Source organism: Phocoena phocoena, chromosome 3 (genome assembly GCF_963924675.1).
Source record: "Phocoena phocoena chromosome 3, mPhoPho1.1, whole genome shotgun sequence".
In the NCBI taxonomy this organism is placed as follows: domain Eukaryota; kingdom Metazoa; phylum Chordata; class Mammalia; order Artiodactyla; family Phocoenidae; genus Phocoena; species Phocoena phocoena.
In genome coordinates this window covers 161,428,916-161,442,906 of record NC_089221.1, presented here as the reverse complement: position 1 = coordinate 161,442,906, position 13,991 = coordinate 161,428,916, and the positions used below count along the sequence as shown (strand labels likewise).

General features: G+C 48.4%; 1 protein-coding gene and 1 non-coding gene across 2 annotated transcripts; both read right to left on the bottom strand.

Moving 5' to 3' along the window:
* Positions 1 to 432: 432 nt before the first annotated feature.
* RPL18A (ribosomal protein L18a) lies at positions 433 to 3,833 on the bottom strand. Its single transcript, XM_065874339.1, has 5 exons — positions 3,776 to 3,833; positions 2,252 to 2,431; positions 1,538 to 1,667; positions 775 to 884; positions 433 to 579 (listed from the first exon to the last, which is right to left on the bottom strand). Exons 1-5 carry the CDS (start codon positions 3,791 to 3,793, stop codon positions 487 to 489), a joined length of 531 nt encoding a protein of 176 aa, XP_065730411.1. The 5' UTR covers positions 3,794 to 3,833; the 3' UTR covers positions 433 to 486.
* Positions 961 to 1,093, bottom strand: LOC136121769 (small nucleolar RNA SNORA68). Its single transcript, XR_010655780.1, has one exon. It is a non-coding gene; the product is annotated as a small nucleolar RNA SNORA68 (small nucleolar RNA).
* Positions 3,834 to 13,991: the final 10,158 nt, after the last annotated feature.

The following is a 13,991-nucleotide window of genomic DNA, read 5'->3' as shown; positions in this document are numbered from 1 at the left end:
CCCCCTTGTGCCTGCTGTGAGGATCCTGACCAGGGTTGTAGGCTGGGTGGGGAAGGCCACACACAGAATGAAACCAACCCCATCAACCTGATCTCCCCCAGGGTGCAGCTGTCATCTCAGCACCACACAAATGGGGGGTGGCGGGGGGAGGCACAGAGCTGAGAACTGTGTCTAACAAGGGAGGTAAGAAAGATCTGGGGGCCAAACCTGTGACCATACAGCATACCCCGAAGCTCACAGCACAGAGCTGCCTGCTGGCACTGAGAGAGCTGAGTGGGGGCAGGGGCTGGCCATTCCTAGAGCTCCCCTTCTGGAGAATCCAATGTCAGGGTCCTACTCGAGGAGAGGACTCCTCCCAGAGCACTCACAGCTTGGCTACACCCTTTTGAGTTCTGCAGGGTGTGCAAAGAAAACAACTGTATCTCAGCGCCCGGTTTTCCCAGCGAGTTTTATTTGGGCAGACCTGGGGACAGGGAGGTCCTGCATCTAAAAGAAGGTGTTGGGCCTCTTGGTGGTGAAGCGTGGCTTGTGCTGGCGACGGAGGACCCGGTGGGGCAGTGGGAATTTGATCTTGGAGTCCTGTAATAAGAAAAGGCAGGCAAGGGGGTTGTGGGGAGGCTCTTAACCTTGTCTCCCAGGGACCACTGAGGTGTGGCCACCCCCACTGGGCTCCTGCGTCAAACCCGGTGCTTTACTGCATCTCCCAAGTCTGGAGGAGCTGCCAGGCCAGCCCCCTCAGCCCAGCCTGCCCAGCAGGGCCCCGAGGGCACTCACGTGGAACTGCTTGACTGCTGGTCGGCGGCACTTGCTGGCTGCGATCTCCTCCACCTTCATGATCTGGATCGAGTGGGCCCGGGCACGGTGCCGGGCGCCCATGTCTCGGTCTACAAGGATCAGGAATGGGGGCACTTGGTGAACAAGTGGCCACAGCACCTGGTCCCAGCAGGTACTGGCTACCAAGTGTGTAGAACCTCCAAATTCACTTCGAGGGGCATGGCTGCAGGCCCCCAAAGGCGACAAGATCCACTTGCTGTTAGCACCTCTGTTTAAACTGCTATTACAAGAAACAGCAGTTCTTGGGTTTAGGTGCTCGGGCTCTGGTCCTGGTAGGTGACCCACCCTGGGAGCACCTGGGGCTGCGAATGGCAGGTCCCAACACTGGACAGGAGCCGGATTAGGTTCTGAGCAACAGTTGCCTCTACACAAGGGGCTGACCTCAAACCTCAAGAAGGAGGTTCCAGATGCAGTTGGTGGTGGGTGACTGAACCAGCTCAGGAATGACTCGAGTACCCTCCCTCCAATCTCCTAAGTCCACTTGCTGCCAAGGTTCCAGAAAAAGGTGTGCTTGGGGCATCCTCTCCACTCCTCCTGCCCCCAAAGCAACACCTCCTGTGACTCTCCTGTCACCATCCCTGGGACTCCCACCTGCCCCCAAGGAAGCTCTTGCGTTTGTCCTGCCTCAGTCTGGCAGGAAGGATGCCAGACTGAGCCGCAAGTGCCTGCCCTGTGAGCCTGAAGGAGGGACCCGGTGGCTTACAGCACTGGGTGACAGCGCCGGCTGTGGTCAGGTCCCGGTACTCCCGGTACATGTTGTGGGTGCCACTGCGGGAGTCATAGCGCAGCCAGATGCCGAAGTTCTTCACCCGCAGGGGCGATTTTTCGAACACCTGCCAAAGAGAGGAGACCAGTTGAGGCGAGAGCAGCAAGTGAGCTTCAATCAGACCCCCTCCATCCCTGAACCTCTGCTCCCGCCCCGCCCTGCCGCTCCAAAGGACAGCCCAGCCCCCAGGCCTCTCTTGCCTGTTTCCCAGTCCCTGCACCTTCAGACATCTGAGAGGAAATGTGCTGTGCAAGGGGAATTCCCATGGCAACAGCAGGGGTGCAGAGCAGTCCAGGCCGAGATGCTTCCCCCATGGGGACCGACACAGCTCCAGACCACCCCTCAACACAACTCTCCTGGGACCATCTGCTGCCCAACGTAGCCTCACAGTGCAGAGTCCAGCACCTCCCCCACCACTTTACAGACGAGGCCCAGCCTCAACCAAGGGATCCCAGCAAGCCTTCCCTGGGCCTTGGGCTTTCTCATTAGGAAAAGGGCACCGAGCCACCTATTCCATCCCAACCTAGGGCCTAAAGAGCACAAGGAAACAGGCCAGAGTTTGTAAAGTCTGCTAACTCTGTGGGGTGACAGATGCCCCATGGGAGGGTGTAAATCCTCTCCGGATCCCACCCAGCCTCAAACACCCCATACCTGTCCACAGTAGACAATTTCCCCTAAAGACTTCTTCATCTTCTTCAGCTGAGATACAAAGTACCAGAAGCGGGACTTGGCAACAACATGGTTAGGCGCAAAGATCCGCATGCGATAGAGGGGCGGCGTGTGGCACTTGGGGGTCGGCAGGCAGCGCCCCACCACCTTGTATTCTCGAAGCTGAAAGAGAATGGGGGTGAGGTGGGGCCAGCACCCAAAGCCCAGAGGTAACTGTGGAGACTCACTCTGCTCCCCTTCCCAAGCCTGTTGACAACTGGATCAGGGGATGGAGAAGGGCAAGTCCCACCCCAGGGCCTCCGTGCGAAATCTGGCTGACTGTGGGTCATGCCACTGTCTGAACCTTCCACATAAAAGGGAGAGTGGGGAGGATTAACCAAGGTGCCTGTGTGCCCCTGGCCCTGGCTCAAGAAAGCTGGGTGAGCATCGCAACCGCTCCCTTCCTCTCCCTTTCTATGGGCTGGCCTGGAACAGTCAAGCTGTCTCCTTCCTCCAGAGCATCTCTGCAGCTCACAGTAACTTGCCAAGATACTCTTTCATTCCAGACCCCAGAGACAGTAACCAGCCTGGGATCTCACAGCCAACTCCAGGCAGAACCAGGACAAGAATCCAGTTCCCTGTCCAGCTCTGGGCTCCCTGCACTGCTGTCATGACTTTCAGCTGCCTCAGTTTTCCCAGCTGCTGTCCAAGGGGTTTGGACTCCCAAGTGTAAGCTCCCTGTTTACACAGATGCAAAAGGTGAAGATGTCTGCCAGGTCCAAATCCTGTGCTATACTAGAAAGGAACCATTTCCATAAGATGACCCGTCACCATTTTACTAATATCAATAGAAAATAACTCCAAACCTCACAAACTCGGTTCCTACTTCTGTCAACCTGACTCATCGGCCTCCCGGACCATCCATTCAGGAAGGGATACCGATGCGGTCGGTCCCTTTTCCAGTGTGGAAACTGGGACTGGAAAGCTGAAAATGACCCACCCATACTGTTTCTCCCCAGGGCCTACTCTTCCATCTCTGTGCTATTAACACCCTCTGATTTTGCCCAGTACTCTCCACAGCGATAAGGCTCGCACTCTCCATGTCAGCTCGAACTTATAAATTTCTTCTATTTCTCTCACAGCCATGCCAGGAGAAACAGAATTCTATTGCCCTCCCCCCCCACCCCGCCCTCCCACCACCCTGTCCACTTTGCTGACGAGGAAACTGAGGCTCGGAAGCTCGATGAGGTCCCGCGGCGCGTGTTTCCACGCCGTGCAACTTGTCCCTTCCCCTGGAAAGGAGACTCGGCCTCCCCGGCCTCCGCGATCCCCGAGCCGGCCAGGGCCATGCACCGGCCTCCCCACGCGGCTCCCGCAGTGGCCGCCATGTTGGCTGCAACTGGGGACGGCGGCACGCGGGACCTAGCCAGAACAAGCACTTCCCGCGTGTCCCATGCCTCCTCCCGTGGCCCACGATTCGGTCCGCTTCGCGTTTCCCGACTCCCTGCCCCACCGCGATTGTCTTACCGTGCCCGAGGCCTTCATAGCGCCCTATACACGCTCGCCGCCACCCTCGAAAAGGAAATGACCAGCCTCGCGCAGCCGCTCATCTCGACTTCGTGGCCGGAAGTCCCTCCCATTCGAGGCCGTGAACCCATTGGCTCGTCGGCCCCGAGCTCAATAAGATCTGCTTCTTCATTGGCTCCAGATCCACCAAACTCTCGCAGCCCGGCCTCCGTTTGCGGCAAGACTACAATTCCCAAGACCGGGGGAGATTAGCACTCCTGTTCAAACGCGACGTAAGGGAGCGTCGGCGCGCGCGCATGCCGGGCGTTGTAGATACGCCGGGAGGTCTCGGTGGTCAGTTCCGGGTTCCACTTACCCGGGATCCTTATGTAGGTAGAAGCGGACCTCGGGTGGTCCAGGGGCTATGATGAGGTCACGGCGCTTCTTCCCACTCCGGGTCTCTTTTCTCCCGGAGGTGTGTTAATGGAGTTCTCGAGTTCTCTTCTGTTAAATGGGAATAATACTGGTGTTTTTCCTCCTAGAAATGTTACAATAATTAGATAAAATAGGGCTTCTCTGGTGGCGCAGTGTTTAAGAATCCACCTGCCAATGCAGGAGACACGGGTTCAAGCCCTGGTCCGGGAAGATCCCACATGCCGCGGAGCATCTAAGCCCGTGCACCACAACTACTGAGCCTGCGCTCTAGAGCCTGCGAGCCACGACTACTGAACCCGCGTGCCACAACTACTGAAGCCCGTGTACCTAGAGCCCGTGCTCCGCAACAAGACACGCCACCGCAATTAGAAGCCTGCGCACCTCAATGAAGAGTAGCCCCTGCTCGGCACAACTAGAGAAAGCCCGCGCGCAGCAATGAAGATCCAACACAGCCAAAAATAAACTAAAAAAAAAAGAAAAATTAGATAAACTAAAAAAAAAAGTAAAACGCCAGGGACAGAGCGATTAACAATCGCTAGCGTTCATTAAGAGATGGAGTGGTAGTTATTATTATTATGGAGGGGTGTCTGATTTGTGTTTCATAGTAGCAGATATTCAAACCCCATCTGCTTGCTTCCAGTACACATCCTGGGGCAGCGGGGGACGGGGGGGTGGGGCGGGGCGGGGGGAGACGCTAGAACCGATCAAGGTGCAGCCCCACCTTTGAGGGGCTCTGGGCTTAGCAATTTGTTGGGACAAAAAGAGGCTCTCCTGGAGGGGAAACGGAGAATGGAAAAGGAAAGAACTCACGATGTCAGGCTGTGAAGAAAAGCAAAGAGGAAAGAGGGTAAATCGGAGGGTTTATTTTAGGAGGGAGGGCTCTTGGAGGAGGTGACAAATGAGCCCAATTAGATTTTTTTTTTTGTTAAGTAAAAAATTAATAATGGCTTAATTAAGATATAGTTCACATGCCATACAATTCACACATTTAAATTGTACAATTCAATGGTTTTTTAAATTGCATTTACAGATATATATATGTGTGTGTATGTATATATATATATATATATACACACGCACACAGTTGTGCAACATCACCGCAAAATTTAGAACATTTCCATAATCCCCCAAAGAAGCCCCTTACCCTTAGCAGTCACTTTCCATTCTCTCCCCCTTCCCCATCCCAGGGGTACTAAGAATCTACTTTCTACCTCTATGGATTTCCCTATTCTAGACATTTTACATAATTGGAATCATACAAAGTGAGATCTTTTGTGATTGGCTTCTTTCACTTAGCATATATTTTCAAGGTTCATTCACATTATACCATGGATCAGTACTTCATTTCTTTTTATGGCTGAATAATATTCTATTGTGTAGATATATTTTGTTCATCCATTCTTCAGTTGATGGACATTTTCGTGGTTTCCACTTTTTGGCTATTGTAAATAATGACAGTTGCGTGCAAATCTTTGTGTCAATGTATGTTTTAATTTCTCTTGGGTATTGCTAGAGGTGGAATTGCTGGGTCACATGGTAATTCTATGTTTAACTGCCAGAGTATTTTATAAAATTCCTGCATCATTTTACATTCCCATCAGTAATGTGTGAGGGGTCCAAGTTCACTTCCTCACTGACGCTTTTTTTTTTTTTTTTTTTTTTTTTGCGTTACGCGGGCCTCTCACTGCCGTGGCCTCTCCCAGCGCGGGGCACAGGCTCCGGACGCGCAGGCCCAGCGGCCATGGCTCACGGGCCCAGCCGCTCCGCGGCATGTGGGCTCCCTCCGGACGGGGGAAACGAACCTGCGTCCCCTGCATCAGCAGGCGGACTCCCAACCACTGCGCCACCAGGGAAGCCCCTCACTGACGCTTTTAATTATTTGTCTTTTATTATAACCATCATAGTGGGTGTGAAGTGGTATCTCATTGTATTTTTTATTTGCTTTTCCCTGATGACTAATGATATTGGGCATCTTTTCCTGTGCTTATTGGCCATATGTATATCTTCTTCGGAGAAATGTCTATTCAGATTCTTTGCCCATTTTTAAATTGAGTGGTTTTTTAAAAAAATAATTGAGTTGTAAGGGTTCTTCATATATTCTAGAGATTCATAGTTTAGATATATGATTTGCAAATTTTTTTTCATTCTGTGGGTTAACGTTTCACTGTCTTGATGGAGTCCTTTGAAGCACAAAAGTTTTTAATTTTGAAGTCCAACTTATCTATTTTTTCTTTTGCTGCTTGTGCTTGTGGTGTTATGTCTAAGAAACTACTGCCTAATACAGAGTTATGTTTATGCCTATGTTTTCTTCTAATACTTTTATAATTTTAGCTCTTATATTTAGGCTTTTGATCCATTTTGAGTTAATTTTATGTGTGATATGAAACAACGGTCCAACTTCATTCTTTCACATGAGGATATTCAGTTGTTCCAGCACCATTTGTTGAAAAGATTATTCTTTCCCCTTTGAATTGTCTTGTCAAAGATAAATGTGTTTATTTCTGGATTCTTAATTTTATTCCATTGATCTATATATCCACCTTTATGCCGGTACCACATTGTTTTGATTGCTGTAGCTTTGTAGTAAGTTTTGAATTGGGAAGTGTGAATTCTACAGTTTTGACCTTGTTTTTCAAGATCAAAAAAGCTATTTGGGGTCCCTTAGATTTTCATATGAAGTTTAGGATTAACTTATCAATTTCTGCAAAGAAGCCAGCTGGGATTTTGACAGGGATTGTTTTGAATCTGTAGATCAATTGGGGGAGTGTTGTCACCTTAACAACAGTACATCTGCCATTTTACTTTGTTTTTCTGTGTCCTACATCTGTTTTTTCTTTCCTCTATTCTTCCTTTACTGCTTTCCTTCTTTTTTTCCCCAGTTTTATTGAGATATAGTTGACACATAACACTGTATTAGTTTCAGGTGTACAATATAAGGGTTTGATATACGTATATATTGTGAAATGATCACTACAATAAGTTTTGTTAACACATCCATTACCTGACATAGTTACAGTTTTTTTCCCTTGTGTTGAGAACTTTTAAGATCTATTCTCTCAGCAAATTTCAAATATACAATACAGTATTGTTAACTATAGTCATCATGCTGTACATTACATCCCCAGAACTTATTTATCTTGTCACCGGAAGTTTGTACCTTTTGACTCCCTTCACCCATCTCCCCTACCCCACCCCCACCTCTGGCAACCACCAATCTATTGTTTCTATGAGTTCATTTTTTTTAGATTCCACATATAAATGGAACCTATGTGTGGTATCTACATGTAGGTGGGGATCATACAGTATTTGTTTTTCTCTGTGTGACTTATTTCACTAAGCATAATACCCTCAAGGTCCATCCATGTTGTTGGAAATAGCAGGATTTCCTTCTTTTCAATGGCTAATAGTCCCCTGTATACATATTCCACATTTTGTTTATACAGTCATCTGTTGATGAACACATAGGTTGCTTCCATGTCCTAGCTATTGTAAATAATGCTGCAATGAAATGGGAGTGCAAATATCTTTTTGAGTGAGTGTTACTGTTTTCCGTCAGTTAAATATACAGAGGTGGAATTGCTGGATCATATGGTAGTTCTAATTTTAATGTTTTTTAGGAACCTCCATACTGTTTTCCATAGTGACTTCATCAATTACATTTCTACCAACAGTGAAAGAAGGTTCCTTTTTCTCCATATTCTCACCTCCAATTGTTATCTCTTGTCTTTTTTTTTTTTTTTTTTGGGCGCACAGCAGGCATGTGCTATCTTAGTTCCCTGACCATGGATCGAACCCACACCCCCTGCAGTGGAAGCACGGAGTTTTAACCGCTAGACTGCCAGAGAAGTCCCACTCTTGTCTTTTTTTTTTTTTTTCCACTCTTGTCTTTTTTTTTTTTTAAATAAATTTATTTATTATTTATTTTGGGCTGCATTGGGTCTGCCTTGTTGCGCGCGGGCTTTCTCTAGTTGCGGAGAGCGGGGGCTACTCTTCGTTGCAGAGCATGGGCTTCTCATCGTGGTGGCCTCTCTTGTTGTGGAACACGGGCTCTAGGCGCGCGGGCTTCAGTAGTTGTGGCACGCAGGCTCCAGAGCACAGGCTCAGTAGTTGTGGCGCACGGGCTCAGCTGGTCTGCAGCATGTGGGATCTTCCCCGACCAGGGCCCGAACCCGTGTCCCCTGCCTTGGCACGCGGATTCTTAACCACTGTGCCATCAGGGAAGCCCCCACTCTTGTCTTTTTGATGCTAGCTATTTTAACAGGTGTGAAGTGGTATTTCACTTTTTTTTTTTTTTTTTTTCTCACTTTTTAAAAATAATTAATTAATTAATTTGGCTGCGTTGGGTCTTCGTTGCTAAGCGTGGGCTTTCTCTAGTTGCGGTGAGCGGGGGCTACTCTTTGTTGAGGTGAGTGGGCTTCTCATTGCGGTGGCTTCTCTTGTTGCGGAGCATGGGCTCTAGGTGCGTGGGCTTCAGTAGTTGTGGCACACGGGCTCAGTAGTTGTGGCTTGCGGGCTCTAGAGCGCAGGCTCAGTAGTTGTGGCGCACAGGCTTAGTTGCTCCGCGCATGTGGGATCTTCCAGGACCAGAGCTCGAACCCGTGTCCCCTGCATTGGCAGGTGGATTCTTAACCACTGTGCCACCAGGGAAGCTCTAGCTTGCCTCTTTATTGGCTTTTGAGCAGCGAGCAGCCAGACTGCAATTTCAGTAACATTACTACCTGGTGTCATTTCCTGACTTCAATACAGCTTTGTTCCTCTCATCTCCTTTGCACTATTATTGACAAATATATTACATTTCTACATGTTATAGGCTCACAAATAAAATTAATATATATTTTTATACACCCGCTTTTTAAAATCAGATGAGACAAAAGGAGAAGAAATATGCATGTATGCTGTTCTTTATAATTACAGAATTACCTTTATCTGTGGTCTTTAATTTTTTTGTATGCATTCCAATTAATGCTTTTTTTTTACCCCCCCTGCACTTTGGGGTCTTTCGGTGCTGAAGAAGTCGTGAGCCCAACATGGGAAGGAGATTAGTTAGTCCATGTCTTCCAGGTGGACACTTAGGTTGTGAAAACTGGGAAGCTTGGCCGGAGAACATGATGGAGGAAGGGCGGTCAGGGCATCAGGCCTGCACCCTCCTGGCTCGGGCCCCTTGCTTGGGCCGTCCGACAGGCGAGAGGCGACTCCACCCGAACAGCGCTGCCGCAAGTGTCCACCAGGTGGCAGCAGAGCCTTTGCCGGGTCGAGGCCCATAGCCGGGGACATCTGTGTGGGATAGGCACAGGTTCGAATCCCACCGAATGTGTCCTGGCGCATCACTGCTCTGGGCCTCAGTTTCCCTATCCGTAATGTGAGGTTAATAATAGTCCCCAGCAAAAAAAAAAAAAAGAAAAAAAGAAAAGAATAGTCCCCAGCTCTTAGGATTGTTAGGAGGTTTAAATGGCATATAATTGTTTGGACTGGGGTGGCAGGGGCTCTGCCTTTGCTGGCTGTGCCCTTCCCACTGTGCCTGAACTCTAGGCCTCGGTTTCCCCAGGCTGTGGGGAGGGAACAGGCGGTGGAAAGAGGTCCTGGAGCCTGGGGCACAAATCAAGTCCTGGGAGGGCAGGAGAGGGTCCAGAGAAAGGGAAGTAAGAAGGACAGGGGAGGAGAAGGGAAAGGGGAGGAGGATGAAGTAGAGAGGGAGGGTCACAGCAGAGCCTTGGCCTTGGGACATGGCGCTTCTATCTCCAAAGCCTGGGTCAGGGTGACCCCTGCAATTAGGAGGAGGAACGAACGTGTGGGGTGTGTGTGTGTGTTCTGCCTAAAAAGCTTTTTTTTTGGCATTTTGGTCCTGCCTGGCAAGTTTTGCCATGGTCTCTGCCGCGCCCCTGACCCACCCTTTTGCGCCTGCGCACCCCTCCCGGCTCCCCCACCTCGCGCCATGCCGGAACCCGAGCCGGATAAGCTGGTGCTGGACCAGGGATCTCAAGGCAGGCGTCCCTCCGTTTCAGTCATCACCATTCAATTAGGTGCAGCCAGGTTCCTGGTTCGAGAGGCGGCCCCTGAGCACCTGGGAACAGTTTGTTAATCCAGGCTTCTGGGGTGCACCGCGGCTTGCATCACCAAGTAGCCCCTCCTATCTTGACTGTCACCTTCGGAGCTCCCCTATCTTGCCCATCCCCTTCTCCATCTCGGCTACTGGCACCTCCATCCTTCCAGAGCCCGGCTGGCAGGAGTTCTGCTCCTTTCTCTTTGTCCCCAAAACGTCCCCAAGACATCCACTCCCTTGTACCCCAGGTGCCACCCCATCCTGGCCCTAGCCTTCTGCCCCCTCCTCTCCTGTCCCCAATTGTCCCTGCTCCCAGCTTCCTAAGGCTCCTCTGCCAAATTCATTCATTCATTCATTCATTCATTCATTCATTCATCAGTGCTTACTGTGTATCGGGAGCTGGGACACAGCCCTGACAAGGTTAACCAAAAACTCCAGCCCTGAGGGAACTGACATACTAATGGGGGAAATGGACAAAAACAAGATAAATAAGAAAAATGCATGCCACAGCAGAGCGTGGTGTGTGCTAGGGAGAAAAATTAAGTGAGGAAGGTGCTCTATGTGGGCTCCGTGCAGATATCACCCCCCAACCCACGCCCAGGGACCAAACCCCCATTTCCCTTTCTCAGCCTAATTTGGGGTGGGGGAGTCCTAGGGCGTTGTGAGGTGGGGAAGCAAAGCAAGCTGGAGGCTCCACTTCCCCCAGCTTCAATTTTCCCATCTGTAAATGGGAATCACAGTGCACACCTCTGAGGTTGTTTTGAGGATTAAATGAATTATTATGTGTCAAAAGCCTCAGTGGGGGGCTTCCCTAGTGGCACAGTGGTTAAGAATCTGCTTGCCAATGCAGGGGACGTGGGTTCAATCCCTGGTCCGGGAAGATCCCACATGCTTGGAGCAAGTGAGCCTGTGCACCACAACTACTGAAGCCCGCACGCGACAACTACTGAAGCATGCGCGCCTAGAGCCCGTGCTCCGCAACAAGAGAAGCCACCACGATGAGAAGCCCGCGCACCATGGGAACAAGTTGTTTATGTTTCCCTGCAAAGAGAGTCTTCACCAATACGGGGAAATCTTCATTGTCTCTTCTCTTTCTATACAAACTGAAGCTTCCTGCCCAGACTTCCTGCACCTTGCTTTTTCCCTCACAGAATATCTGGGTGGTCTTCCCACACTGTCAGCATTGGGGCTACCTTATTCTTTTGTATATCTGCATAATATTCCATGCTGAGAATGGCCATACTCTATTCCGTGAATCCCCTGTGGCTGGACATCTAGGTTGTTTCCAACTGATTGCTGTTATAAGAGTGCTTTGATGAATAAATAACACTGCATAGGTATCGTTCCTGGAAGGCTTATTTGCTAGAAGGAGACTTGCTGAGTTTCAGGGCGATTTCTTCAGCTTCGTCTGGTCCCTTCCATTGGGCTGGGTCATTTCCACTTTTTTTTTTTGGCTGTGCTACACGGCTTGTAGGATCTTAGTTCCCCAACCAGGGATCAAGCCCACAGCAGTGGAAACGAGGAGTCCTAACCGCTGGACCACCAGGGAATTCCCTCATTTCCACTCTTGACAGAGCAAACGAGAATTTGTTCCTGCAGACCCTCAAGAATACACCAAGTTCTCACACTTTTCATCTGTGATGGTCTGACAGGTGGGAAACGGCCCTTTGGTATTCCTTCCTCCCTACCACCCATCTTTTCAGCTTGACTGAAGTATAATTGGAGTCCACAAAATTGCACTTATTTAAAATGCACATTTTACATAGTTTTGACAAGTGTGTAAATCTATGAAATCATGACTTCGATCAAGATCATGAACACCGGGCTTCCCAGGTGGTTCAGTGGTTGAGAATCGGCCTGCCAATGCAGGGGACACGGGTTCGAGCCCTGGTCCAGGAAGATCCCACATGTGCGGAACAACTAAGCCCGTGCACCACAACTACTGAGCCTGTGCTCTAGAGCCTGCAAGCCACAACTACTGAACCCACATGCCACAACTACTGAAGCCCACGCACCTAAAGCCCATGCTCCACAACGAGAAGCCACTGCAATGAGAAGCCCGCACACTGCAACGAAGAGTAGCCCCCGCTCGCTGCAACTAGAGAAAGCCCGCGTGCAGCAACGAAGACCCAACAACGAAGACCCAATGCAGCCAAAAATAAATAAATTTATTAAAAAAAAAATCATGAACGCCATCCCCCACAGTGTCTTGCACCCCTTTGCTGTGCTTTTTCTCCACTTTCATCCCCAGGCAACCCTGATCTGCTTTCTGTCACTAAGATGAGTTTGCACGGTCCAGAATTTTATATGGAAGCTTCGTGCTTGTCTTCTCTCACACAGCATCATGATTCAGAGATTGTTCCATGTCATTGTTTGTATCAATAGTTCATTCCCTTTTATCGCTGAGTTGTATTGCACTGGATGGCTGGACCACAGCTTGTTCATTCATTCACCTGCTGATGAAGTTTTAGGTTGTTTTCCGTTTAAGACTATTACAAATAAAGCTTCGATGCATAGTGGAATACAAGGCCTTGCGTGGACATCCATTTTATTTTCTCTAAATACCTAGGAGTGGAATGGCTGGGTCAGAGTGTAATTCTATGTTCAGCTTTAAGAAACCGCCAAACTCTTTTCCACAGTGGCTGCATCATTTTGCGTTCCCACCAGCAATGCATTGTCAACACTTGTTATTGTCGGTCTTTTACAATTTTTCCCATTCTAGTGGGTGTGAGGTGGTATCTTCATGTGGTTTTGATTTGCATTTCCCTGATGGCTAGCAATGTTGAGCATCTTTTCATGTGCTTGTTGGCCATTCATACATCCTCTTTGGTGAAGTGTCTATTCAAATCTGTTGCCCAATTTCTTATTGAGTTGTTTGTCTTTTGTTATTGAGTTGTTAGAGTTATTGATATATTCTTGGATACAGGTATTTTGTTTATTTAATATATGCATTGCAAATATTTTCTCCTGATCTATGTCTTGCCTTTCTGTTTTCTCAGTGGTGTCTTTTAAAAAGATTTTGTTTTTCTTTTTAAGATTTTTTTTTTGATGTGGACCATTTTTAAAGTCTTTATTAAATTTGTTACAATATTGCTTCTGTTTTATGTTTTGGTGTTTTGGCCATGAGGCATGTGGGATCTTAGCTCCCTGACCAGGGATTGAACCCGCACCCCCTGCATTGGAAGGTGAAGTCTTAACCACTGGACCACCAGGGAAGTCCCTCTGTGTGTCTTTTGAAGAGCAAAATGATGAATTCTAACTTATCAATGTTTTCTAGCTGAGACAACTTTGCCTACCACGGTTTGCAAAAATTTTTCTTCTATGTTTTTTTCTAGATGTCTTATACCTTTAGGTTATACATTCAGGTCTGTGATCCATTTTGAGTTAATTTTATGTATGGTGTGAGGTAAGCGTTGATGTTAATTGTTTCCCATATGATGTCTAGTTGTTCCAGTACTGTTTGTTGAAAAAACTTTCCTTTCCTCCATTTAGTTGCCTTAGTATCTGTGTCAACAATCAACTGGTTATATTTATATGAGTCCATTAGTGTAATCTATTCTGTTTTATTGATCTACGTCTCTATCTTTTCACCAATACCAAATTGTCTTGATTACTCTAGCTCTATAATAAGCCTAGAAGTCAGGTAGAATAAGTCCTCGGATTTTATCTTCTTTTTAAAAGTCACCTTGGCCCTTTGCAATTCTATATGAATTTTAAAGTCAGTGCCAGTTTCTATAAAAAAAAATTCTGCTGAATTTAGAT

Excerpts from the sequence above, each read along its gene's own strand:
- RPL18A (XM_065874339.1), bottom strand. Across the intron at positions 885-1,537 it reads CGGCGCTGTCACCCAGTGCT|ACCGAGACATGGGCGCCCGG; the intron begins GTAAGCCACCGG and ends TGATCCTTGTAG. Across the intron at positions 580-774 it reads CAGCAGTCAAGCAGTTCCAC|GACTCCAAGATCAAATTCCC; the intron begins GTGAGTGCCCTC and ends TTCTTATTACAG.